This window comes from Xiphias gladius, chromosome 19 (genome assembly GCF_016859285.1).
Source record: "Xiphias gladius isolate SHS-SW01 ecotype Sanya breed wild chromosome 19, ASM1685928v1, whole genome shotgun sequence".
NCBI classification, from domain to species: domain Eukaryota; kingdom Metazoa; phylum Chordata; class Actinopteri; order Istiophoriformes; family Xiphiidae; genus Xiphias; species Xiphias gladius.
In genome coordinates this window covers 18,824,012-18,851,527 of record NC_053418.1, presented here as the reverse complement: position 1 = coordinate 18,851,527, position 27,516 = coordinate 18,824,012, and the positions used below count along the sequence as shown (strand labels likewise).

The 27,516-nt window shown below is 41.6% G+C and overlaps 1 protein-coding gene across 1 annotated transcript in view; it reads left to right on the top strand.

Annotated features, from left to right (window-relative positions):
• The window catches only part of adgrv1 (adhesion G protein-coupled receptor V1), a 98,821-nt gene that overhangs the window by 19,684 nt on the left and 51,621 nt on the right, over nt 1–27,516 (top strand). The window contains exons 22-80 of the mRNA XM_040155521.1: nt 765–944; nt 1,467–1,647; nt 1,949–2,142; nt 2,277–2,406; nt 2,755–2,835; nt 3,706–3,845; nt 4,035–4,400; nt 4,547–4,790; nt 4,912–5,127; nt 5,226–5,441; nt 5,543–5,787; nt 5,895–6,076; nt 6,197–6,695; nt 6,848–7,157; nt 7,409–7,618; nt 8,191–8,321; nt 8,565–8,664; nt 8,791–8,970; nt 9,143–9,306; nt 9,630–9,717; nt 9,947–9,973; nt 10,724–10,802; nt 10,899–11,037; nt 11,383–11,524; nt 12,533–12,798; nt 13,022–13,197; nt 13,378–13,505; nt 13,632–13,813; nt 13,987–14,133; nt 14,241–14,321; nt 14,475–14,739; nt 15,437–15,559; nt 15,702–15,924; nt 16,058–16,262; nt 16,428–16,574; nt 16,725–16,980; nt 17,623–17,825; nt 18,625–18,801; nt 19,055–19,237; nt 19,373–19,552; nt 19,882–20,046; nt 20,223–20,343; nt 20,461–20,584; nt 20,718–20,856; nt 21,031–21,216; nt 21,374–21,609; nt 21,853–22,001; nt 22,184–22,382; nt 22,681–22,900; nt 23,001–23,240; nt 23,410–23,559; nt 23,686–23,906; nt 24,011–24,290; nt 24,454–24,597; nt 25,075–25,246; nt 25,489–25,630; nt 25,843–26,411; nt 26,532–26,795; nt 27,276–27,393. Coding sequence (XP_040011455.1) covers nt 765–944; nt 1,467–1,647; nt 1,949–2,142; nt 2,277–2,406; nt 2,755–2,835; nt 3,706–3,845; nt 4,035–4,400; nt 4,547–4,790; nt 4,912–5,127; nt 5,226–5,441; nt 5,543–5,787; nt 5,895–6,076; nt 6,197–6,695; nt 6,848–7,157; nt 7,409–7,618; nt 8,191–8,321; nt 8,565–8,664; nt 8,791–8,970; nt 9,143–9,306; nt 9,630–9,717; nt 9,947–9,973; nt 10,724–10,802; nt 10,899–11,037; nt 11,383–11,524; nt 12,533–12,798; nt 13,022–13,197; nt 13,378–13,505; nt 13,632–13,813; nt 13,987–14,133; nt 14,241–14,321; nt 14,475–14,739; nt 15,437–15,559; nt 15,702–15,924; nt 16,058–16,262; nt 16,428–16,574; nt 16,725–16,980; nt 17,623–17,825; nt 18,625–18,801; nt 19,055–19,237; nt 19,373–19,552; nt 19,882–20,046; nt 20,223–20,343; nt 20,461–20,584; nt 20,718–20,856; nt 21,031–21,216; nt 21,374–21,609; nt 21,853–22,001; nt 22,184–22,382; nt 22,681–22,900; nt 23,001–23,240; nt 23,410–23,559; nt 23,686–23,906; nt 24,011–24,290; nt 24,454–24,597; nt 25,075–25,246; nt 25,489–25,630; nt 25,843–26,411; nt 26,532–26,795; nt 27,276–27,393 — 11,225 coding nt within the window. The remainder of the gene's footprint in view (nt 1–764; nt 945–1,466; nt 1,648–1,948; nt 2,143–2,276; nt 2,407–2,754; nt 2,836–3,705; nt 3,846–4,034; nt 4,401–4,546; nt 4,791–4,911; nt 5,128–5,225; nt 5,442–5,542; nt 5,788–5,894; nt 6,077–6,196; nt 6,696–6,847; nt 7,158–7,408; nt 7,619–8,190; nt 8,322–8,564; nt 8,665–8,790; nt 8,971–9,142; nt 9,307–9,629; nt 9,718–9,946; nt 9,974–10,723; nt 10,803–10,898; nt 11,038–11,382; nt 11,525–12,532; nt 12,799–13,021; nt 13,198–13,377; nt 13,506–13,631; nt 13,814–13,986; nt 14,134–14,240; nt 14,322–14,474; nt 14,740–15,436; nt 15,560–15,701; nt 15,925–16,057; nt 16,263–16,427; nt 16,575–16,724; nt 16,981–17,622; nt 17,826–18,624; nt 18,802–19,054; nt 19,238–19,372; nt 19,553–19,881; nt 20,047–20,222; nt 20,344–20,460; nt 20,585–20,717; nt 20,857–21,030; nt 21,217–21,373; nt 21,610–21,852; nt 22,002–22,183; nt 22,383–22,680; nt 22,901–23,000; nt 23,241–23,409; nt 23,560–23,685; nt 23,907–24,010; nt 24,291–24,453; nt 24,598–25,074; nt 25,247–25,488; nt 25,631–25,842; nt 26,412–26,531; nt 26,796–27,275; nt 27,394–27,516) is intronic.

Here is a 27,516-nt window from a genome sequence, read left to right as displayed (position 1 = left end):
TGGCATTTAGTGGACTATATTTGTTTCAAAGTATTTCTACAAGCACCTTGGGAACACTGCAGTTATGACAACATTTTTAATGTAAAACCAGTCTGTCAATCAAGAACAAATTATGTATCTTCTGAATAAGCCTGAGTCTACATGAACAATATTACAGTGGCATTTGTCAGTGTCATCACTGTTGTGTCTACAGAGACATATGCAAAGAAACACTTGTAATATAAACCCAGTGGTTTGCCAGTCCCTGTCCTGCTGCATATTTCATCAGTCTTCATGCCTGGCTGCAGGAAGAGCATGCTCTCTGTTTTTAGTTGGATTGGATGTGTGGGCTCTCATGCTGGCCCCTCTCAGGTAGAGCGACAGCTGGCGAGGCTGCAGCAGGTCTGCCGGTCAGGGCATTCCTTTAGAAGTGGATCAGGAGTTCCAGCACTGGAAATGAGAGATCTTGTTCCTTGTTTCTCTCAGCACAACAGGTGTCAGGGCTGGGGATGGCTTTCCATCGGAACTAGAGAATCTTCTTTACATCCTAGACCCTATGGGGATAAAAAGACACAGAGGCATGTGGGTTATCAGGTGCTCCCTCTCTAAATCACATTATTACTGTGCCGGAATTAGACTGGGCCGTTAACATAGTTGGTCAGAGTAGCTCATTTAAGCATAAAAAACTGCGGTAAGTGACTACAGTTCAATGCAGTCAATATTGATCACTTCCTCCAGTGGTTCTGTATTAACTGACATTTTTATTCCCTTGTTTGTCCTCATAGACTGCTGAAGAGGGCTCCACTATCTCTTGTGTGGTTGAGCGTATGCGGGGTTCTCTGGACCATGTTAATGTAAACTATACTGTTACCCAAATGGATGGCTTGAACAGTGAGATGCCAGCTCATCAGGATTTTGTTAATGCCACTGGAGCTGTGCTTTTCATGCCTGGACAGCGTTCTGAGGTGTGTGTGTGTGTGTGTGTGTGTGTGTGTGTGTGTGTGTGTGTGTGTGTGTGTGTGTGTGTGTGTGTGTGTGTGTGTGTGTGTTTTTGTTTGAGTGACTCAACAATTGGACCTGTATTAATGTGACCTTATATGAGCTGGGGAAAGCCCCTCTGTGTCTATCCAGGGTGGCATTGATTGCAGTCACTCAGTGGGTAAAAGCAAGCATGATGTACCTAGCATGTCCAGTTTAACAGCAGTATTTTACAGTCACCCAATTGTAATGTTTTTTTTTGATAACCAGCCCCACCTAGTGGTTGTTGTCTGTGAATTTACTGATGAGTCAACAGGTGTCAGCTGATGATTAAGCTTATGCTTTATGTCTGTCACACACAAACACTATGACCAAATTTTACCAGAATAAAAGGCAACATTAATAGCTACCCTTAATTGAGCACTTAATTGGGGCTGAAGTATAGCAATGTTTCAAGGATAAAGTCTGGACAAAAAAATAAAGCTAATGTATGCACATCTTTCTGTTAGGTACTGAACCTGTTGGTGTTGGATGATAATCTCCCTGAGCTGGCAGAGTCCTTTCAGATCACACTGGTGTCAGCAGAGTCTGGTGACGGGAAGCCAGGCTCCACCCCCACTAGTGGTGCAAGCATCGATCCAAATAGTTCTGTTAACACTGTCACTGTCACAGCTAGTGACCATCCCTATGGTATTCACTCACATACCCAAAAACCAGGACTGTTGTACTTTCAATGTTGCTATTTAAACAATCCGTTTTTATAAGAGTATGTTGAGAGAAGTGGCTCATTGGGTCAACTAAAGTTATGTATAATTTTCTCTCTCCTTCTCTCTCTTATGTGCATTATTCCTCCCCCACTCCCTGTCTTCAAAAAACACCTGTCCTCTCCTTCTCATTTCATTCTCCCCTATTTCCTTTCTTCTGACCATCTCTATAACACATGCACACACACACACACACACACACACACACACACCCGTCTCTGATCCAGGCCTGCTGCAGTTTCAGTCCAGCCCTCCAGGGGAGGGGTTGATTTATCCGGCGTTAGAACCCGCCCACATCACCGTTAACGAGGAAGATGGACAAATCCGTCTGCCGGTGGCTAGGGCCCAAGGCCTTTTGGGAAGGGTCATGGTAGGATACAGGACAACCCCCTTCACAGCATCCAGCCCTGAAGACTACGAAGTTAGTTTCCACTGAAGCCTTGAATCTTGCTGATACATACACACAGATGATATATCAATAAACCAATAAGCAGATAAAGAGAATACATTTTGCCTGCTTTCCTGGTTTCTTCTTCCTCTATATTACACTGGCAGGACTCAGATGGCATGCTGGACTTTCTTCCAGGGGAGAGATTAAAGTTTATCACTGTGACCATCATAGACAATGCTGTCCCTGAGCTGGACAAGATTTTTAGAGTGGAGCTCTACAATGCGGATGGAGCAGGTGAGAATTTTGAGCCCAAAATCATGATGGTAAATCTCAAGATTCTTTTTTCATTAGTATTCACATTTTGATATATGTTGGCTTTTTGAACTACTTTCCACAGTTTTTTTTAAAAATTTAGTACATTTTTATTAGAAACCTGTCTTTACTTTACCTCTCTTAATTAGAGTTGAACTGGTCTTGTGTTCTACCCTACTGTGTTTGTGGGTTTTGTGTGCTCTGTTTCTGTGCGCTTACCCGTACATACCTACCAACCTGTGTATTTACCTGCCTACCCTCCTTCCCATTTGCCTTTCGATCCCTTCTCTTCCTGTGTGACACTTGTTTGATCCTTGTGTGATCCATCAGTGGATCAATTTCTGCGTAGTGAAGGAAGTGGTAGTGGGGAGAGTGACTCTGACTTCCTCCTTCCATCCTATCACCATCATGGTAAGTATCCCCCTCCTTTACTCCCTAAACTGCTTCTTGTCTCCATTCCTTCATCCCCTCACCGACATAATTTCTGACTCTCCAAGGTTGCATATCTCAAAGTCAAGTTGTATTGGGGATCAAGTGACATGTTTCTGTTGGTGTTTTGATCTTTTTTTTAATATCTTCTCTTCATTTTATGTCCTCAAAAATTCCAAGTATTATTTATGGCTGTTTGGATAGAATTATGTCGACAAGATTTGGCCCACAAAAGCTGAGAAACTCTCCTCTGAAACCTATGTTGCTTAAAATCTTTGGTGAATTGGACTATTGATCCAATCCAGATATGAATTTTTCCTCAAACATAGTACACAAAAAAATCATCCCTAATACTTGACCAGTTATCCTTCAACTCAGTCTTTAGTGCATATAAACAAACATACATTTGGAGGTGTGTGGGTGTGCATGCATGTGTGTTAAATTGTGCATGGTATTTACATTGTACTGTGACCCCTGTGAGAAGTACCCAAGGAGAGTGATGTGGGAAAAGCAAATAGCCTTTCACAAGCAGTAGGGGTAAGTTGCTGACATCAAGTGTCAGAGACACTTTTCACTTAATTTAGGCTAACCTCCACAGACTTTTTAAACTGCAATTTAAGTCTAATGTTCTTGGCGAGAGCATCACTTTATTTATTGGTAAGAAGGGTGTGTATTATTATTGGGCTATTTCTATCAAAATCACTGGCTTGAATGATTAAAAGGTGATTTCCATTCCCTCTTCTCTGACCATTGGGTATTTTTCATTTACTTCATACCGAAACTCTTAAAAATGTAACTAAATATGTATCACTAAAAAGTAACATAGGGTCACATCTGGTATGTTATGTGTAGCCAGCTTGGGAGTTGCGTCTCGCATCACAGTGACCATTGCTGCTTCAGATGATGCCCATGGAGTTTTTCAGTTTAGTCCTGAATCGCTGTCTGTTAATGGGACAGAACCTGAGGATGGACGCAGCTCTGTGGTCCTGCAGGTCAGTCTGATACACTGTTTGAAAATGAAGAAATGCCAAGTGAGGCTCAAGGCGATAGATGTTTCTTTGTGCTTGCATTAGTAAATCAAGATGTTAATACCGGTCTTAGAAAAATTAGCAACTTTTTTAAATACAGTGTGTGGTCAAGTATTGTTCATCATCATGGTATTTTCTTTTGGTTTCTCCCAGGTGGATCGGTCCTTTGGTGACCTCTCAAATGTAACTGTGTACTGGGAGGCTGATCCCAGCTCTGAGGAGGAGCTCGTCAGCAGGTTTGGGAACATAAACTTTGGTGTTGGTCAGACATCAGAAAACATCATAATCAGTGTGGCTCAGGATGAGATCCCTGAGTTGGACAAGAGTTTCACCGTGTCCTTGGTTAACGTCTCCCATGGTCGCCTGGGTGTCCAGACATCTGCTGCTGTTACTGAGCTCGCCAGCGACAATCCTTATGGTGTTTTTGTATTCGCTAATGTAACAAGGTCTGTCCGACTTCCTGAAACTGACTCAACTGTCACCCTCACCATCCTGCGACAGAGAGGCCTGATGGGTCAGGTGCGTCCTGTTGTAGAAGATTTGAAACGTCTTACAGTATAGAAATTAAAGCTGCTTATGATGACATAAATAAACTAGAATGACAGATGCCCACATGGGGCACATGTACCAAATTATATGATATTTTCCCATTTTAATTTGTCCAGGTGCGAGTCACATATGGGACACTAAATGAGGCAGATCCAGAACCTCACAGGAACCCTGGGGTGGGCCGAGCCACTGAAGGAAAAGATTTTGTTCCCCTTCGGGATTCTATTGTTTTCTTGGCCAATCAGAGTGAAGCAAACATCACCCTTCGAGTGCTGGATGATGAAGATCCAGAAAGAGATGAGGCAGTGTTTGTGAAGTTGATCAGTGTTCAACTCAGCAAAGGAGAGCAGGAGAGGCTCAGTAAGATACTGACACTCCCTCTGCGTGGTAGATTTTACCTGAAAAAAATCATTGAAGATATAATGATACTTCAACCTTACTACACTAAATTGATGAAATCTCCCTTTACTGTTCCTTACAGTTTCCAATTCCCCTTCTCTGGGCCCCAGGACTGACATTGTAGCCGAGGTGATAGTGGAGGCCAGCGACCATGCTTTTGGAATCCTACAGCTGTCAGCTTCTGCTGTCAGTGTAGCTGAGAACTACGTTGGGCCAATAATAAATGTCACACGTGTAGGGGGGATTTTTGCTGACGTATCTGTCAAGTTCAGAACAGTGCCTTTGACCGCCAGAGTCAGTAAGTGCTGACCATGGAGTATGGATTTGAATATTTATCTGCATGATTTGTGTGTGAGCAAGCAGGCCATGTCCATGTGCATGTGTGTAATCCCATAGGTGAAGACTACAGCGTAGCTTCCAGTGATGTGGTCCTCCTAGAAGGGGAGTCCAGTAAATCTGTACCCATCTATGTCATCAATGATGTGGTCCCTGAGCTGGAGGAGACTTTTCTCATTGAGCTGATCAACCAGACAACTGGAGGAGCTCTCCTGGGGGAGCTCACGCGTGCCATCATCACCATACTGCCTTCTGATGATCCTTTTGGTGCCTTTGGTTAGTAGGCATTATCTAGGATATGTTTAATTCTTTTCATCTTATATTGTCCTGTTTCTTATTGTTAAGTGAGTTCTTCACTTGATTTTATTTCAACCTAGTCTTCCAGGCTCTTCCAATTACCATAGAGGAACCAGGATCAAACGCCATTGAGGTCAAGGTGCCAATAGTGCGTAATGCTGGTACTATTGGCACAGTGGTAGTCCAATGGCAGGCCACTGTCAATGGTAAACTAGCAGTGGGGGACATCAGACCTACATTGGGAGAGGTGAAATTTGCTCCTGGAGAAACTATGAAGACGCTCCAAGTTGAGATTCTAGCTGACGATGTACCTGAAATTACTGAGGTAAAAAGATGAAAATTCCATTGTGAATTATGTTAAATTATACTTGTTTGAAATATGTTACGTAATTTTAGTTGCAATGATTATTACACTCTTTTGGTCTTCTAAAGATAATTAAGGTGGAGCTTACTGGTGCCAGTAATGGAGGAAACCTTGGAGCCGATACATCAGTTAACATAATGGTGCCTGCCAATGACAACCCATATGGGACAGTCTACTTTGAGCAGTCTATTTACCGCACTCAAGAGCCACTGGACGGAGTTTATAGAGCCAATATTACTGTCCGCAGGAGGTACTTTTTATAATTTTTTTTGTGTTTTATTTTATATTTTTTTGCATAATCCTACTCACATTAAGCCCCTTTTTGCTGTACGCTGTCTTTTCTCTGTCATCCCCATTGCCGTTATTCCAGAGGCGGTCACTTTGGTCGCTTGGAGATCGTTTACAGCACCTCTGAGATTGACATTGTTGGCTTGGCTCATGCTGATGGCCAGAACCTGCTGATGTACTATGACCTCCCAAAACCAGGCATTCCATCCACTTCCCCAATTAGGACAGTTAACGTCACTGGTCAGAGAGATCCCGTGGCTGCATGTGCTGCTGCGTGTCTGAGAGAGCAAGCCTGCCAGGGCTTCTCTCTTTCATCAGGGGTTGCCCCACCATCCTGTACTTGGGTGACCTCAGGGGCTGACCAGCTGACCTCTAAATCTCAGGTTTTGACTTACCTAAAAAATGTCACTGCAGCTGCTGTCCTGTTCAGTGCCCAGGCTTTGGCTGGGATTGATTACACCCCTGTGACAGCTCAAAGTGCTTTCATGGAAGATGGGTCAGCGGTCGCCAACCTCACAGTCCCAATCTTGACTGATCAATTCCCTGAAATGGATGAGAGCTTCTCCATAAAGCTCTTAATGGTAAAAACCTAATCTCGTGTGTGTGTGTGTGTGTGTATACATATATATATATTGACCTGTGTTATTTATGGTTTATTTTGTTTACATGCAGCTATGATTTTTTATGGCAAACTGTGCTATAAATAATATGTTTACCATATATTTTTTTCAAGGTACAGCTGATAAATCTGACGGTGGCACAGAAGAACCTGCCGTCGATTGGCCAGCCAGACATAGCTTTGGTGACAATAGGGATGAATGGAGATGCATTTGGCGTCTTTTTGATATACAGCCTCAGTCCCAATGCCACTAACGAGGGGCTCTATCTAGAGGTTCGGGAAGAGCCCACGGTTGTGGTGCCCCTGGTTATTGAGAGACGAGGAGGGAATCTGGGCACTGTCACAGTAGAGTGGAGGTTTGTTGAAGGAAAGGCCACACCAGATGCAGACTTCACTGGGATTGGAGGGAATCTGGTCTTTGATGGTATGTGGATAACTCACTGATTGGTAATAGTATGGAGCTATAATTCTTTATCAAAAATTGTATAAAAAACAACATCTTTTCAGAATGAAATATTTGGGACAACATCCAATTAAACAGTCATCATTGGTCCAGTGTTTTTTGGGGTTATTGACATGACATTTAAAGGTGTTTGCTTTCATTTATGTAATAGTGGAGAGAATTAAAAGCGCACTTAACCAATATTGGATGTACTTTATCCTCTCTGCCTACAGGTGAACTGAAGAAGACAATAGAGGTAGTAATCAGAGATGATATTGAGCCAGAAGACAACGAGAGCCTCATGATTGGTCTAGTTAATACGGAGGGAGGAAGTCGAATCCTGCCCAGCTCTGACACCGTAACCATAGTGATATTGGCTAATGATAATGTGGCTGGGATCTTAGGATTCCATCCAGCATCACGTTCTGTCATCGCCAGAGAGGGTGGGTAGCTATTTGTGATGATTTGCGAGTGTTTGGAAATTCAGTCCATATTTTGTATATCTAAGCACATTATCACCCCAATACTTTACATTCCAAACCCTTTAAACTCTCCCTTTCACCAGAAATGTGTGCTAATTATGTATGAGTGCAAACTTTAGAGAATGCACTCATAGTAGTAGCAGCATGCAGCAACAGGTGGGCCCTGTTGTTGTCAGTTACTATCTTGAGATTATGTATGCATGAGCGGTCGAAGTCTCCCTGCATAGAATCCATGCAATTACAGACCTGGAGTTCCCTCTACCGGCAACTACAGTATAAGTGAGGCAGTTCACATTAGTAGTCCATAAATGTATCCATCTTTACAAACCTATATTTGAAGTCAGATAATGATCGTCTGCGAATTCAGATAGGTCAAATTTAAATTTCTGACTGATTTAAAGCTTAGGGAGGGTTTATGTATGGCAGCATCTTCTTCTGAAATTTACTCAGTCCAGAAATAGGGTAAACATTACTCTTCTTACTTTTCTTTGCATTAATTGCTAAGAATGACTGTATTATATTCCATGTTACAGGTGAGAGTCTGTCCTTATTAGTGTTGAGAACGGCTCCAGGTCTGGGTAATGTCACTGTGGACTGGACTATACAAGGGCCCCTTGTACACCGGACCTTCACCCAAACCTCAGGGACACTTTTCTTTATTGAGGTAAATAATAGTGAGAGATCACTGAACAGTTAATTGTGAGATCATAATTAAACACATTTGTTGCATAGCATGGCAATGCAGACTTTGGAACAGTATGTTGTTATTGTTATTCTTCTGTATGGGTGGTTAAAGGTATCAACCACAGGGCTTACAGAATCAACTAGAAAAGATTCAATTTAAACGCAACAGCTGTAATTTGGTATCTCCAGCAGTAATTATGTATTTGGGATGTGTCTCTTACAGAGAGAACTAAATGACACCATAGTCCTGCAACTTCTTGATGACGCCACGCCCGAGAACAAAGATGAATACAAAGTTTCCTTGTCCAACATACAAACTTTTGGTAATGTATCTGCTCTTAGTGTCTTTGTGATTAAGCATTAAATCTTTGTGAAGAAACCACAAATACCTCAAAATAACCCTAATCGTAATTCTTACACAGATTAACATTCCGCTGACTTCCACACAGGTGTTGTGGTGACAGGCCACGCAGTCCTGGATGTTCAGGGCAGTGAGGCAGTGCTTACTGTCGACACCAGCGATGAGCCCTATGGGCTGCTGACAATTGCCCCGTCATCCCTTCGGGTGACCACAGAGGAACAGGACCGAACTATCAACATCTATATCAATAGAGAGTTTGGAGCCTCAGGTCAGTGGGCCAAGTACGAACACAAAAATCTGTACTAAATTAATGGGTTACCTGTAAATTCATTCATTCCTTTTGTTAAGCGCTAAACACTGTTTTGAGGAATTTGCTAAGCATATATACATTGTAATCCTTTATCTCGTAACTGATATTATACCTAAATGTTTGTGTACAGGAGCAGTGAATATCACCTATGAGGTTTTAAGAGGTTCTCTACAAGACCTGTCCCAGCTAGAGGGCGATCTCGCTGATCCGGGACAAGACTTCATCTCTGGTACTGGATCTGTAATCCTTCAGGACGGACAGACTTCTGTTGCTATCCCTGTCACCATACTGGAGGTAAAGACCATGTCTAACTTCTGTTCTTTCATTTGCCTTCCATCAAAACTTAACACCGAAGATGAGTGATTTTTAATAGACCATCATGGCATGATTTATCCTTTCATTTATTTTTCTTTCTTACTTCTCTCTGGTCGCTATAATGTGTACTTGTGTTATTTGTGGACTTGCATTGTTAACATGTATCAACAAGATGACAAATTTATTATTTGATCTTTGCCATTATATGCTGTTACTCTCTTTCTGATGCAAGCTCTATTTCTTTTAAGCAGATTTGTTTGAATATGGAATTTAAAGCTTTTCATTTCTGTTTGTTTTATTAGGATGACATTCCAGAATTACAGGAGTTCTTCCTGGTAAACATAACATCAGCAGTACTCATCACGACCCTTGCCACTATTCCCCAGCTAGGTATGGAGCTAATTAGCTGCCTACAGTCAATCTTCATCACCAATGGCCGGCATAGACATTACCATATCAAATTACATGTCAAATTCTTAGTTGTTTTCTGTCATTGTTTCTCTCTGTTTGTTCCAATATTTCAGGTGTATTTTTGCATTTTTATGCTTTGTATAATTTTATGAAATCTCTTTCTTTCTTTTCTTTCTATAATTTGTCACCATTTGCTTTTTTTGATGAGTAGAAGTTGTTTATTGCACATTGCCAGGTAAAATACACATCAATATGCCTTTGCCTAAAATGCTGTGTAGTTTGATGTACCATGTTCTTGTATGGGATATCAAACTACAACATTGTAGTTGACTGTCAAAATGCATCATGAAAGAGCTTGTTAGTTACTGCTGCGGCTTTATTCCAAACCACTGTCCAATTTATGAATGAGTAACTTTAGAAAGTGATGAGTAGACAGAATACTACAGGCAGAGCTGCACTTGCAGGCTCCCAGAATACTATCGGGCTTCTGCCTGGAGACACACAGTAAACACACGGCTGCTCTTTTGGCAGCAGTCATTATGTGGCTTGGATGGTGAGGGTGATGCTTTCCATGATTGAGGAAGCCTGGGGATTTGATGGGAGCAGAGTAGCACTGTGTGGTGAGGAGAGAAAAAGCCAAACTAAACCCGTAGCTGGTCTCCCAGTGTCTTGGCCATAGAGTAAATGGGAGAAGACTATTCAGAGGGTAACAAATCAGTCCACCCGAAAGATTTGGCTGCTCAGCTTCCCAAGCCACTTGCAGGAGACACTTCCTTGCTGTAATCTTTCGCTCAAACGTACCCTGACAGAAGTTAGATCCTCTACAGTTTCCTCTTGCAAAGCTTGCTGTTGGTGCTTGCACTGTAGTTACAACCCTGATGTCAGTGCTGCCACTGATATTAAACTTTTTACTACAGCTATTATAAACAATTGACAGTCTAAGGGTCATTAGATGTTTCGTCTTTGTCTGTTGTCCTTTTCACAGACACCCAGGGTTTGGTGGCAGAGGTCAGCATTGCTGCTAATGATGGAATTAGAGGAGTCATTGAATGGACAAACACCATGTAAGAAAAGCATCCATAAATAATACATTTCTTATGTTGATTTGCACATGCTCTTCTTAAAATGCTTTCCTTATTCAAATATATTCTCCTTTCCAGGTTTGAAGTGAACGAAACAATCGGGGCGCTGACTCTAGTGGCCTACAGGAACAAGGGGACATATGGAAATGTCTCTCTTTTTTTCTATGCTCAGAATCTGGAAGCTCAACAAGGAATGGACTACAATAGCAGTGAAACGGTCAGCTATACAGAGTATACAAACATTACACACAGTCACTGACTCAAACATACATACTTAAACAGCTCATCATATAATACTTTTAGTAGCATGAATATCCAGAAGGGCTAAGTCAAGAGCATTCGGACTTGCTTTAGATTTTTGAAGACATTTAGCCTCTCATCCAAAAGGATTCCTCAGTTCTTAAGCAGATGAACTCTAAAGGCCTTTTGGATGTGAAAAGCAAGTCCAGTTACCCTTGACATACCCCCTGTGAATATATTGCATTATGACCTGAAGAACCGATTCTTCTCTGACATGTAGTAGCATCAAGTTTTAAAACTGAAAACCCTGTTGTCAACCCAGATGCTCCATTTTGTTGATGGCGAAAGGCATAAGTTTGTAGAAGTGCAGATCATCGATGACGCCATTCCAGAGGGAGCTGAGAGATTCCAGCTCATACTATCCGAGCCTTCCCCTGGACTCGAGCTGGGCACCAATACCTCAGGTAGATACAAGGGCAGAATAGAACACAATAGAGAGTCTGAAATTTCTGAGTCAAACAGCTTAAGACAGTGGAAAGATATGCTGTATATAGATATATTCATCCACAACATTAAAAGCAGTAACAGGTTTTAATGTTGTGGCTGATCGGTGTAAGCTTCCAATGCATATTCATTTAAAATGGACCACACAAAATGTGCAATTCATGGTAAAGACTTTGTAGAGATCAGGGTTAAGAGGGTTAGGAGTTGAATAAATTAACAACATGTGAGATAAAAGAGGTCGTAGAAAATACTTGTTTCTGATTGGCTAGCAGGTTTTTGAGGATTTGCAAGATTTTTAATATCCTATATCTGGATTCCTCAAACATTGTTTCAGTGAACAGTTGCATCCCTGTACCATATAAATGGGCAAGATAAATTAAACTGTAGGTAACCATGTATCAACAATACATCTTCCTCATGCTGCATCAACCATTAGTTAAACTGACCACAAAAAACTGAATGAAGATTTTAACACAGCCAAATTTATTTTATATTAGAAATTGTATAGTAAAATGGTAATAGTACACAATAAGGTTACCTGGTATATGAAACAAACTCAGCGGAAGCCTCCACTCTGTCTGTTAGTTACATCACATCACGTACATCAGGTTTCATAAGGACACCTTGTTGTTTACTATTGCTTACTTAACTGCATTCTTTCCAATGGAACAAGAACTGAGGCATCATCCACAAACATACCCAACTGTGTATCACACCTACCACTTTATATTGGGTCATATCAGTTAAAGACACTGAAGCACCATATTACACTAAAAACAGTGTAATATGTTGATAGAGACCACAAAAATTTTAGTGTTTTCCCCTTACATTTAACAGAACACTATTAGAATTATGAAAATATTGTCGTGTTCATAAGAATTAATAGCCGATTAATTCTCATCTACCCATACTGTACATAACTATGATATTATCTTCCTAAAAAACATCAATTTTCTGTTTTCTTGTAGCAACTGTGAATATCCTGGCCAGTGACGACGGACATGGTGTCATTTCCTTTAACAATAGAAAGCATTTCTTATTGAGAGAGCCCACGTCTGTATCAGGGCTGAGTGAGAGTGTGGCCACTCTTTACGTGGTTCGGAACCCAGAGGAAGGAACATTTGGCACCGTAACTGTTCAGTTTACCATCACTGATGCCATCGGCAGCCTAGCAGAGGGCGACTTGATGCCAGCACAAGGGTTTGTGGTACTGGAGGATGGAGTCAGATTTAAGGTGAGGAAAAATTCATTTTTACTCGCAAAGAGCATTTAAACACATACATGAGAAAACATGTATATTGTAAACGATTTTTCTTTGTTTTTCTCAAGGTGTTAAAATGGTACTGTATAGAACTTGTTAGAAGTCAGTATTTACTTATTTCACATATTAGTTGTTTGAAACAGCATATACAGTTTGAATTATCAGAAGTTGTTTAGTCTCATCTGCTCTGTTTCAGATGCTGGAGATCTGGGCAGTACTGGATGCTGAACATGAAGTGAATGAAACCTTCACGGTGACCCTGTCCAACCCAACAGGAGGAGCACAGCTGGGTGACCAACTCCAAACTCTCATCACCGTCCTAGAGAACTTGGCTCCTTCTGGCTTGTTCCGCATCAGACCTACAGTCAACAGGTCTCAATGCAGCTGCACCAAAAGGATCCGAAACTTCTGAATGTCATAAGCACTTGCAGTACTTAATGTCATTCATATGTGTATCTATGAAAATGTGTACAAATACCCAAGGGCTCACACAAACATACTCATGCAAAAACATGTTTATGCTGTCTCGTTAATTGTTTATTCTCTATACAGAACTAACACAGAAGTGGTTGCTGATGAGGGCGGCAGAACAGTCTTCCTCACCGTGTCTCGCAGTAATGGTCTGGATTCAGCTGTCAGTGTGGAATGGGAGACACAGTCTGCCACAGCTATTGCCTCTGGTGAGACCAATAAATGTTTTAATTCAAAGTCACCCCAACCTCCTGAACGCTCATAAATGTTCTTTTATTCCCTCTTTCCTTCCAATAAGCAATGCAATTAGGATTTTTTTTCCTTTTTTCTTCTAGCGGGTCACCTCTCTGTGGTGGGTGTGTACCAGAGCTTTGAGGACAGCCCCACGTCTGCTTGGTGCTCCCTTCCCGACGAACTTTACTTCTTGGCTATGAGGCTGGACAGGAGGCCCATTGTTGGATCCCCCCACACCTTGGCCACACTATATCGTTGGCAGGGTATATTCGTGCCATTAGAGGTATGCCAACGACAGCATTGTCCCTCAACCACCACATGATGTCTCTACTGTAAACACATATACCTGAGAGTAAAATCCAGTAGTAATTTGATTAGCAGTGAGCCCCAACAATGAGGTAACTTACAGTGAATTACATTGTTAGCATAAAAATCTCTGTCTTTTGGTTATTACAGTCTGTTAGGATTCAGGACCCAAGCTCTTGTGTTGGGTTTGCAGTGAATGGTTCTACCTACATAGGCATTACACATACTGGCCCTCCCTTCTCCCCTGCTGCCAACCTCAGCATCTTCAAACTGCAGAAGGACCTCAATGTCACATTGGTAAGTATAAAACCAATCATCACATTACCATCACATTTTGTACATCTAACACTATGGCATTGTCTTGTATTATTTTCACATGATTTGAAGAAATCTGATCTCTTTAGGAACAAACTTTAGGTGTGGAAGCTCTGGATGTGAAACACTTCTCCACTGAAGGCAGAGATTATCTAATAGTATCAAGCCAGGTGAGGTTGACTGTTCCACTGTTTAGACAGATCTTTAATTTTTTTCAGTGATGTCGAAATAATTAAAAACAGGCAAAGACTCTTCGTTGGAGGCAATTAAATATTTATATTTCTAAACTCAGGTTTTGTTACTCTGTTTGTTTCATGCTACAGATTTTTGTTTGGAGTGGAGGCTCCTTCATCCTCTTCCAGACTCTTGACTTTGAAGAGGACATCCTCAGTGTGACTCCATTCACTCGTGCAGCTGTTCCCTATCTGGTGGTGTGCTTAGACAGACAGACAGTCAATTGTCTCCTGCTTCAGTGGACCAGTGGAAGATTTCAGAATCCAAAGCCTCTCCCTCTCGCTGGCAGAGCCAGTCAGGTGGAGACAATAAACACAAGAGCAGAAGACACTCTCCTGTTGGTTGTTGTTGAAGGTGACCTGTCTTGCTCTGATGGCACATAACATTAATGAATGCTCTTATGTGTTTTTTTTGCACATTTATATAACTAGTGTGAATCTCTTTGTATTTGAAAATAAGCGAGCTGATGTGTCAAGTAAAATTAGTGAATTAAAAAGTTTTGAGCCGCTTTATTTCTTAGATGCAGTGACTAATTATTTTAAAATAGCCTTGAAAGAGAGTAAAGTGCACTTAGTCTACAGTATACGAAGAAGATGGTTGTGTTTTTGCAATAATGAGATGCTACGTTCTGTGGTTGTATTCTCAGTGTACTTTCTAGAGGATTGTGCAGTGGTTAGATGTTGGTCAGGATAGTACCAATAAGTCAGTGATCAGTGTCTTTTACAGTCAAAACAGCCTTGTTCTGTTGTCTAACCTAAGATGAGAAAAAATTCATAATGTAGACCAGATCATATATTTATACAATGCTCTGTATATTATGATGAGACATAATCCATCTGTGTCAGCAAAAGTGTTGAGTTTTCTTGGTTCAGACCTGTTGTGGGTTTATGGGAAAGACCTCAGTGTGCAGAGCCACGGAGGGACTCAGATGTTGTAATTTTTCACTCTTGGGTATATCAGTCAGACCAGTCCTTACTTTACATAAACTTACTATTTTGCGTGATAGAATTTAGGTGTGTGTGTGATATTGTGTGCCTGTATCTTTCTCCAGGTCTCTCTCCATCCTGTGAGGTGTTACAGTGGAGGTCAGGGCTGCCTTCACCACAGCTGTATCAGTCCATTCCTCACCCAGGCCTCACCTCGATTCACCCCTTCACTGGTCCTTCTGGGATCAGTAAGCACAAATGTCATAAACTGCTTTGTTTGTAAAGATTTTTTTGTCAGTTTTATCCAGTTGTATTTGTCAGCTGTATTATTAAAATAAGTTGGTCAGACATCATGTTTAAATAAATGAAATCTTTTTTTTTTCATCATAGCTTATACCCTGCTAGCTGGAAGAAATGGCTCATCACTCTACTGCTGGAGGTCTGATGTTAACCTGTTTGCCATGATCTTGAGGGCCCCTCCAGCCATTAGCTTCCTCTCGCTCATGGTCCCATCACTTAACACCACCAAGACCCTCTTGGCTTCCACTGAGGAGAATAGCTCCACTGTTTATGAATTCTCTTCTGTCTCCAATCAGTCTGATTTCATACCCAGGTACCCACATTATTTTTATAAGTCACAGACAGGCTAGTTGTTGCTCTGAAAGCAAATCCTGCTGAAGGAGAAATAAGACACAATGACAGTTAAGTAATGCAGGTTGTGTTTGTCTTTATTTCCCCACAATCAGTTTTGGGGAGTTGCACTTTGCACCAGGTGACAGTGAGCAACAGATAGCAGTAAACATCATAGATGATGACATCCCTGAGGTACAGGAGTATTTCCAGGTCATCCTGAAGAATCCAAAAGGTGGGGCTGAGATTGGATTTGGTGGTCAGGTGACTGTTATTGTTCCAACCAATGATGATGCCCATGGAGTCATCGGCTTTGCTCAGGTAAGCAGATAAACATTTTGATATATCCATTTTGATATATTGTACTTGTGTTCATCATGTTAAGCAGTAACCATGTTAAAGCCACTGTGTTAAACCCCAAGTAACTTAAAACATTTCTTGAATATCATTTTGATATAGAAATGTTTTGTGATTAAATCTCTGCAGAATTCTTTATCTATGGAGGTAGAGGAGTTGGAGCAAAATAATCAAATTTCTCTCAGTGTGGAGAGGAGAAGAGGGACTTTTGGCAGACTGACTGTTCACTGGGCTGCCAGCGGCAGTCTGGCAGACATTTACCCCACTTCAGGAGTGGTGAGTAAAACCTTGGACTCCTGACATACTTAAGACATGCAGTATTACTGTATGTATTAATAATGTGTTTGAAAATGAAATGCTCACCAAAATAAACAATGGCAGAATGATAATTGAGGTGTCATTTTAAAATTGTATTTGACCTCATAGGTAACGTTCTCAGAGGAGCAGTCAGTGGCTATCATCTCACTGGCTGTAATAGCAGATGGTGTCCCAGAACTGAGAGAGAGTGTCAATATCACCCTCATGGATGTCACCACTGTGGGGCTGCAAGACCTACGACAGGCTGCGGTCATTGACAAGCAGCGGGCACAAGCTTTACTCATCATCCTGCCAAATGGCTCTCCCTATGGGGTGATTGGATGGCATCTGGACTCCCAGTTTACACTAACACAGGAACCACAGAGTAAGAATTTCTGTGGAAAGAAATGAATGCATGACTGATGACTAGTCAGTAAATGTGGGTTTTTACTGGATTACAGTGCCAAGGGGTCTAATGTACTGTAATTAGCTTAAGTTACATTATTGTTAACCTTTTCAAATACATTCCTCAGTTACTCCTCTCTTTTTTCCATTTTTTTTTTTAGATGACCAAATATCATTTGTTTTGTTTTTATTTTGTTTTTTATCGATGAGGTTTCTTAGGGAGCTATTACGGTAATCACGCATTGAGATTTACTGTAAAGGAGATCTACCATGATTTCCAGGATGTGAAGTAATTTAGGATTTGTCTTAATCTGTCCAATGGAGGCTGTTCCAAAATGTCAGAGAAGTCTGAGTAGTAGTGTAACCTACCCACACATTTTCCTTCAAATGTTCTCTTTCTTACTACTTGCCTGCATGCATTTGTGTGTGTGTGTGTGTGTGTGTGTGTGTGTGTGTGTGTGTGTGTGTGTGTGTGTGTGTGTGTGTGTGTGTGTGTGTGTGTGTGTGCGTGTGTTTGTGTGTGTGTGTGTGTGTGTGTGTCTGTGTCTGTGTCTGTGTCTGCGTTATGTTTTGTTTTTTTAAACAATGGCTTATGTAACCTCCTGTTTCTCCCAACCCGCAGGGACTCCAGTCAATGTGACTCTCTCCATAGTAAGGGAGCAGGGCTCTTCAGGTGAGGTGGCAATCCATTACCAGACCAGGCCAGCCCTGTACCAGCCCCCATCCAACCAAGCCACCGCAGGAAAGGACTACACCACCAAAGACGACAAGATCATCATGATAAATGGTGCTACTGTGGCCCTTGTCAATGTCACAATCCTACCGGTAAGGATATACTGTTGGGTAATGAAAAAGTTTATTAAGTCTACTTGAGTAAAGAAGAATATATTAGAGATAGGACTAATTTTTATCTTCTACCAACATCTGAGTTCATTTTTCCACTCAACATGTGAAACCTAGAAAGCACGTATAACAACAAAATGGGACCATACAAACTTAAAATGCATCAAAGTATAAATCTCCAGTCTGAGATAAACAATAATAGTGTTTTTTGCACAATCTCAGCCACTGTTTTGGTCTTCCAGTGCTTCATCTTACACCTCCAACACTCATGTCCATTCAGACTCGTTATGCTGATTGATACCTGTTTCCTTTTCATCAGGTTAAAACATACTAACCTGCACTGTGATCCTCCAAATACTAACCTTTAAATGCCTTGCGTAGGCCATTGATTAAGGGACAAATCCAGCTCTTTCCCTTCTTGTCTCGTCCCGTTCCATTCATACAGAGATGACCATTAACGTTCAGTAAACTATCCCTTCTCTTACCCTTCCTCCCTCATTCTTTCTCACCCTTCCAGATTAATTTCTTGAGCTATAGTGACCTTTTAACCTCCCATTATCAAGATTTGTGATATTGTTTTGAGATTGTATAAATCTTGTAAAGTTGTATACCTCTTGCATAATTCAAGATTACTGGTGTTTTCACATCTAATTACAGTTGTAAGCACCAAAATAATTTAGTCACAGAGCTTATTAAAAATTATGATTGTGTTTGTAAGATTGACAGAAAGCATCTGTTCATAGACATGTATGTTCATCCATGTACATATGTGTTTTCTAAGGATGACATTCCTGAGCTGGCAGAGAGTTTCCTGCTAAATATCACGAGTGTGGAGCTAGTAAGAGGGTCAGTTGGAGCAGGACAGCCAAGTGTGAAGAGGCTTGGTATGGAAGTAGCAGAGGTCACCATCCAGGAGAACGATGACCCTCGAGGGATTCTGCAGTTTAGTGTTTCTGAGGTGAGTACAGGGTCACTATGACTTGGACGTGAACATGTTAGAGATGCAACTTCTTAACTGATGCAATAATGACACATTTAAAAGATGAACTGTAACAAATAACTCTTTAATTACTACTAATATTCCATCCTAATTATATATATATTATTATCCTGATTATATATATTATTATATAGTTATTTAGCATTTTTCAAAACAAGAGATACAAAGTGCTATTTTGTGCTAATTCGACATTGCTAAATATCTTGTCCAGGATATCCCTGGAAGTGTGCTGGCATATGAGACACCACCACCAGACAACGTCTTCTATCTGTCAGTAGTGCGACTTGCTGGTACGACTGGAAGACTGGTCATCTACTGGGAGTCTCAGCCAGTCACTGCTGATCTTAATGATTTCAGCCCCAACTCTGGAAACATCACCTTTAAAGATGGGCAGGTAGATGGATTAATTGTCCTGATTTGAAATGAACCTGCCCTAAATATCACATCAAGCCATGAAGTGTAGCTTTCCACTGGTTAGTGCTCAGTGTTTGCAAGGTGTTAGCTTGTGTTTTCTCATCCTTATTTTTAGATCGAGGCCAGAATTGCCATCACCATCTTGGATGATGAACTAGTGGAGACTTTGGAGACCTTCAGAGTGAATTTGCTGCATGTGATTGGTGGTGCTCGACTCGGAGAAGTGACCTCTGTAACTATCAGTATTGCAGCCAACGACTCACCTCTTGGACGATTTGGATTTCAGAAACTGGAGGTGAATCTGAAATCTAAAAAATCTACTAAGGTATAACAACCCATGATACAAGGGAAGGATAGTGATTTTACAGTTTCAGGATCATCAAAAAGTGTTGAATTCGCACTCACTGTCAGCATTTGTTAGAGGCACAACCTTTCGTGCCTGAAAAAGGTCCATGACCAAAACGCTGTGTCTCTAATAAATTCAGTGCTCATAATGTGCAGACTTCATCCCTTTTTTTCTCATATGATTTCATTTTCCTACACACTTGTCCAGCATTTGCATTAGACACACTTTAGAGACACTTTGACTGTCAGAAATAATAATTTTACTAAATCCCCTCTAAGGTTACTGTCAGTGAGCCAGAGTTTGTGGATGATCCTGCTGCTGTGGCAACACTAGCAGTGCTGCGTAGTGCGGGAGGTGAGGGGGCAGTGACACTGTTGTGGCAGCTGGAAGACCTGGCCACAGATGACCTCTCACCTTTAAATGGAACTCTAGTCTTCACCGAGGTACAGTGTGGATAGGGTGGTGTTGCTGTCCCACCAGATATTGTTACATAATTGATATTGAATGATTTAGTCAGCATGTAATAATATCATCGATCAATACTCACTGTTTAATCTTTTATCTTCATGAACATTGCAAGTTTCTTCATGAAACCTGCTATACTTTTCATACTTTACAGACTGACTCTATGAAGACATTCTTGATTAGAGCCCTTGCTGACACTGTGCTGGAAGGAGATGAGCATTTCACTGTCCGGCTGTTTCCTGCTGACAGTGGTGCTGTCATCGACCCCTTAAATGGTTAGCATGGTTAGAAAAAGTCAAATGGCCAGCGCATTCATTAATTGAAGAAACGTATGATAATCATCCGTCTTCTCTATCTATCTTACCTTCTCTGATCTGTTATGTGCTATGCAGACATGGTCACCATCACTATCAGGGCAGACAAGGCTGCCCTCGGGATTGTTGGAATAGCAGAGTCCTCCAGTAACATCCCCATCGGAGAACCTCAAGGAGATTACAATGGTGTCGCTGTGGTCAGGTGAGATGCTGTAAACATCATAGTGTATGACTACTCTGAAATGCCAAATAGGACCTTTAAATTTCTCTGCTTCCATTTATTAATTAAGAATGTACTTTGAAAATCGTTGTATGTATTTGTGTGTATTCCCCAGCCTTGTGCGAGGACCAGGTGTGTTTGGAGAGGTCCAGGTTTACTGGAATATCACTCCAGCTCTGGTTTCTGAGTTTGAAGCGATCTCTGGCACTGTGACTATAAGAAACAGAGAGTCTGTTGCCACCTTTATTCTGAAGGTACTGAGTAATGTAGATTTTAGAGTTTATTGAAATAAAAAAAAAAATTAAAACAGGATATTGCCTGTACCTGTGCATTGCAGAATGCTCATACACAGACCAAAATGCATCATAATGATGACTTTCTGTGTGCTTTCTATAAAATTGTCCCTGTCATATCTGTTGTGATATCAGGCCCTGGATGATGAACTTCCTGAAGAGCGCCGTGAGTACCAGCTTACACTGACTGCCGCTACCTCAGGACTGGAAATAAGTCCCATAGCCAGGCATGCCAGGGTTATTATGGCCGCCAGCGACCACCCCTATGGCCTTTTCTCCTTCACCCACCGCCAGCTCAGGGTAACGGAGGAGGAGGGAATGGTGAGGTCATGAAAATAAGACTGATACATACAGTATATACATCTGCTATATGCTCGAGTAGGCATATTAACAAATGAGGTTGTGTATACAGACTCAACTGATATAATGTAGTTACAAACCTAACCCACAACTATATAATGTCTTTTCGTTTCCTCAGGTGAATGTGACAGTTAATCGCTCCTTAGGTAGTCTGGGCAGTGTATGGGTGACCTATCGGACCTCAGGTGACACAGCGGTCAGTGGAGTGGACTTCGCTCCAGCTTCAGGACGACTACTCTTTACCCCAGGCCAGACATCACAACAAGTCACACTACGTATTCAGGATGAAAGTCTTCCAGAGGGGCCTGAGATGTTCTTCCTCAACATCACTGAAGTGGAGTTAGTCGATGGCAGGTAAAGTAACTTGGAGTTCAGGTGAAGTAGATTACTAACTTTGTTGGTTGGAATGTTTATAATAGCTTCAACAGTGGAGAGTGTTATTGTTCCACTAGGATGTTGCAAATTACACTGGAAGGTCCTAGTCGTTCATAACATAGGCACTGCAAAGCTTTACTTTAGCGAAAATACCATCTTGATGTGACCGGTAGAGGTTTCTTTTCAGTGACATTTCATTTTGTGTCTCCCTCTGGTGGTCAGTGCTGTGGACTACACAGTGAGAGAGTCAGGTCTCCAGCTGGACCAGCCTCCAGCTGTAGGCAACATCTCTTCTCTCACTGTGGTCATACTAACGAATGACAATGCTGAAGGTATCCTGGAGTTCAGACAGGACTATGTCAGCATTACAGGTTAGAGTCAAAACAGAGCCAATTTGAAGCACTTTCATTTTACTGTTCAAGAGAGTCAAACACACAAATAGAACTCAACTGTCATGTAAAATTTGCTATACACCATTTGATACAGTGACCATATTAAAAGATTATTTACTATATGTAAAATCCCTTTTTTCTTATGGCTGTCTTTCTTTCAGTTGAGGAGGAGGTGGGCACTGTTTTGATCCCGGTGGTGAGAAGAGTGGGCTCATATGGACCGGTCTCAGCTCAGTTCATTTCTAGAGGCTTGAGCGCAACCCCTGACCTCGACTACATCCTGTATAATGGCTCAGCGATGTTCGTCCATGGCCAGAATACTAGCCACATTAATATCACAATTATAGATGACCGTGACAGGTGAGAGGGGAAATGAAAAATAACTAAAAGAAAGCTCTAGTTTAATCCTTAAAATATACTGTAAATTTAGCACACACATATTTTCTGTGCTAGCTGCATCAGTGCATCTTAACTTGGAAAGACATTAAGCACTGAGTTAAAGTGTAGAGAAAAAAAATGTAGCAAATAAATCATCAGAAATTCAGCAGGTTACACAGCTCAGTAGCTCAGACATTAAGAAAAAAAAAAAGTTAATTCAAGGCTACAATGAGTGAAGATGCTACTTAATTCCAACTAAACACTGCCATTATCTCCCCAGTGAATATGCAGAGATATTTGAGGTCCTGCTGATTGGAGCAACAGGAGGAGCAGCTTTAGGCTCTCAGCGTGTTGCCAGGGTAACCATCGCCAAGAGTGACTCTCCAAGTGGGGTGGTCCGTTTCCTCAATGAGAGCCTAATCACTGTGGTCAACCCTAACTCCACTCTCAAACTCAATCTTGTTTTGGAGAGAGCAGAAGGCGTAGTCGGCAATGCAACGGTATGAGGAACAATATATTCTGCAATTAAGTCCTGATTTTTTCTTTTGGTTTTCTTCATGGATACCAACGAGTTCTAAAATGGTTTTACCCTTTTGACAGGTTGCTTGGATCATCCGTGGCCCTAACAGCAGAGAAGTCCTTCCTCCATTCAATACAGACATTAAAGAGCCTTCGAATGGGTCCTTCTTCTTCAGGGATGGAGAGAAAGGTACACGCACCATAGAGCTGCGGATTCTCCCCCATGGAGAGGTGGAGGTGGAAGAGACATTTATTATAGAGCTCAGCATTCTGTCCGGAGAGATGGATGTTGATCTTCAGGCTGGTTCCATAACACTGAAGGTACTTCATGGTCACGGGTGCAAGGTTATTTCACCATCATGAATCAGTTAAGATTGTTGAACAAGGATTATTGCAAATTCCAAAGCACGTTTGGCTGAAGGAAATCTGATGGGATGCAATTCTCAGCACTCTACTCACCCTACTCTCCTAATTTGTTTTTGTCTTTCAGATAGAGAAGTTTGGTGACCCAAATGGTATTGTCCAGTTTACTGCAGATTCTCTTAGAGACCGTGTCTACGATGAATCTACAGAAGCAGAGGGCCCCTTCAACATTTCCCTGTTGATTACACGCAGAGAGGGTGTCATGGGTAACATCACTGTAAGTTTACATCAATATACATTTATTATTTATCAATCATATCTAGTATCAGTTTTTTAAAGTAGCTGAATTTAATTCTTTGTGTCCACTGTTTAAGCGTAAACACAACCATATTTTTTACCTCAGGTCCATTGGCAGATACATAGTGACACAGATATAGCAGGCGACTTCCAAGCCCTAGCTGGTTCAGTGATTATTCTGGAAGGCCGAAGGGAGGGGGAAATTGTCCTCAGCCTGATGCCTGATAATGTGCCAGAGCTGGAAGAGCTCTACACTGTCCAACTCACAGCTGTGGAGGGTGGTGCTACTCTGGATGCCAACCCAAACTTCATCAGAACCCACATCAGGTGTGTCAATATGGTCCTGTTGAAGTCAATAATATATATTGACTTCCAGGTAAAAAATCAAAGAATTAATTAACTTGAAGTTAATCTTGTTCTCTCACCCTTAGGGTGCGTGCTAATGATGAGCCTCATGGTGTATTTTCCCTGAGCCCTGCCCAGCAATCTGTGGTGGTAGTGGGGTCAGGGTCAGAGGCAACCAGGGCTCTGGTTATGAATGTGACACGGCTTGCTGGGTTGTTTGGCAACGCTAGTGTGGGCTATAAGATCAGTGGAGGGATAGATGAAGTGATGGATATCGAAGAGATACTGGGAGGACAAGCTCAAGGAAGACTGTTCTTGAGAGAGGGACAGACCTTCAGTACTATCACTGTGCCCATCAGCAACCAGGTAAGGAAGAGGATGCTTTTTGACACTAGTACAGAGACACTCATTCAGCAAATTAAAACTTCTGTGAATGATTACAGAGGAACCTTTTTTAAATTCCATAGTTTATATTGTTTTGAAGTGCTCATTTGCTTTTAGTTCTTTGTTCCTGCCTTTCTTTCTTTAGGTTTTTTTGTCAGTGGGTGAAAGCTTCAAAGCAGAGCTCACTGATGTTAGACTAGTCAGTCCCACCCTTGGTTCCCTACCTCGCCTCCTTCATGAGGGCAGTGTTGCTACGTTGACTGTCCCCGAAGAAGCTGCCAGCTCAGAGGTGAGTTGTGGTTGTGTGTTTTCTTTTCTTTTTATGATATAAGATTTTCTTTAGTCAAGACAGAGTAATTTACACAGGTACTGACAGAAAATTGATCAATACATATGTTTATTAAATTATTTCTCAGCCACAAGAGGGAAAATATGAACGTACTGCACCATATCCCTCTAATATCTCTCAAATAAACTTAAATATAATTTAAAACATAAAACTGACTTAGTGCTGAATCTTTGACTGCTCTGTGAACACTCAGCTGTTTCTTGTCAAGCTTTTTGAATGGTCCATATAATGCACAAGAGATTTCTGTGTAGCTGGCTGCTAACAATGAAATTAACATGACTGAACATGTGTAAGCACTAAAAAAGACACTTCATAACTAATACATTTATTAGTGAGTTACAGAATATTCTACTATAGTGTATATATTGGCAACAAGGTAACACCCATTACCTGTCTTTTCTCACTCATGTTGTGCAGGTTGGCTTTGATGCCCTGGCTCTGCAGGTTTCAAGTGTAGAAACAGGGACATGTGAGGCTAAGGTGACACGAACAGGGCTGTTTGGGGAAATCAGGGTTCAATGGAAAGCAGGGTATCCTGCAGGAAAAGCTTTGCCTGGATTCAGAACTGGAGCTATCACCCCAAGCTCAGGTAATACAGTCAGATGGATTGTTCCCTGAAAAACTGAACGACAGTAGGGCAGACTCACACAGTATTATTTATTCTTGGATGGCAGCACACCAATCTGAGCTTTTGTCTCTTCTATGTTAAATCGATTACTTGCTCTTTCTCTATACCTAACTCTTGCAATCTGGTTATCAGGCTGATGCCAAATAGACTAAAAAAAGCCTGCTTTTCTAACTATTGGTATTGTGCTCCTTCCTTATTTTTAGGCTCACTGACTCTGGCCAATGGAGAGAGAACTAAAGCCATATCTCTCACAGCTATTGCTGATGCATTAGAGCCAGCTTCCTATGCTATACACCTCACTGCTGCCAGCTCCAGTACTCCTGCAACTGGTGCTGTCAAGCTCAGGTAACGGTTTCACAGCAGTCGAACTTGTGGCAGAGTCAACGAATGACAATTTGGACTACTAGTCTTTTGATGGTATCTTTGATTAGTGACGTCAACAGCTATTGAAGTTTTTCTCTGTTAGTATTTAAGAGGTGGATACAATTTATATTGAATATTTGCATATTTGTCTTTATCAAGTGTAGCCTCATTCTGATGTCTGTTTCCCTGCACAGGTCAGGCTCTACCGTAGCAGAAGTGGAGCCACTGGGGGTCTACCAGTTTGCCCCCAATTCCCGCCAGCTAGTTATCGCAGAGGACATCCAGACTATAACACTTTATGTTCAGAGACTCTATGGTTCTCGTAGCAATACCACCCACGTGTCCTATAAAACAATACCAGGCAGTGCAACAGCAGGAGAGGACTTTCTTGCAGTGCCAGATGGCCGTTTGGTCTTTGACTCACCTCGCCAAACCAACACTTCGTTCCATCTTTCAATACTTGATGACTCACTTTCAGAGCCAGATGAGTACTTTCATGTCAGCCTAATAGATATTCAAGACCTTACTCCAGACTTAGCTTGGGCAGAGGCTTCTCCTCGCCTCAATGCTGAGCAAAGTATGGCCACTGTCACCATCCTGGCTAGTGATGAGACTGGTGGAGTTTTGAGTATTGGACCTGGACTGGTCCAAGTACCGGAGGATAGAGATGAGGAGACCCAGCAGGAGCAGAGGGTTGTTCTAAGGGTGCGCAGGTCTGACAGTCAGGTTGGGGATGTGAGGGTTCGGGTCCAAGCATATGGAGGTGTGTGTGTTATTTTTTGTTGTACTGCTTTATTGCTCCATTACAGTATATTATATTATGTTATTTACTTTGATGTTTACAATAGCACTTTAAGTTGTGTTGCTGTGCGGTTTTATTCAGATGGAAGTACAACACCTCTTCCCTTCACTGTGGAACCTGTTGGGACCCTTGCAAAGGAGCAACAGGACTTCCACTTGGAGTCCACTATAGTGTCCCTGCAGGCTGGTCAGAATGAAACAGAGGTTATCCTCCTCATCCTGGATGACTCAGAGCCCGAGGGACAAGAAGTATTCTTCATCTACCTCAGTGATCCAGAGGGAGGCGCGCAAATCACAGACAGTCCATACCAGGGCTTTGGAGCTTTTGTCAAGATCACTATCCTCGGTAAAATTATGAAAAAAAGACCTGTGTTTGAGTCTGCTATAGACCGAAAATAAAACATAATAATTATTATGAGGTATACTGTTTCACTCGCAGTGTGCTCTAGCAGATAAGAATGAGGCAATATATTTGTTTATTGGTCTGTGTTCTGGACTCTGTCTTCTTCCGTTTATAGCACTAGATTAATTCCAGGTGTGTCTTTGGGGTCTAATCAAATGAACCTGCAGACATGTGTTTGTTATCTCAATAAGTGATTTAGTATTCTTCGCTGGTTTCACTAATGCCATTTGATTTGCATTAGGTTACAGCTGCATTATCCTCCACCCGCTTTTTTGGCCCTCATTGCAATACTTCTCATATAATCACTGCAGTGGGCAGATTATTTGTTTATTCAGTCTGTAGGACTGATTACAAAATAAATGATTGTGTGATTGTGAGGTTATGAGGAATTAATTTATTTATATTTCCCTCTGTCCATACCAGGGAGTGACTTCCATAATGGTATTATAGGGTTTAGTTTTAATTCTTTGATGGGCCAAGTACTGGATGAGGATTCCGAGAACAGAACTGCTGTCCTCTACCTGCAGAGACAAGAAAATAGGTAATAAAACAAGTTTTTTTTTAACTTCTGAGATTAATAATGAATTGTCCCCTGGAATTGGTTTGATATTTGTCTGCCACCAAGATGTTTTGATTTCAATCATTTAGTACGCTCTTTCTCCCT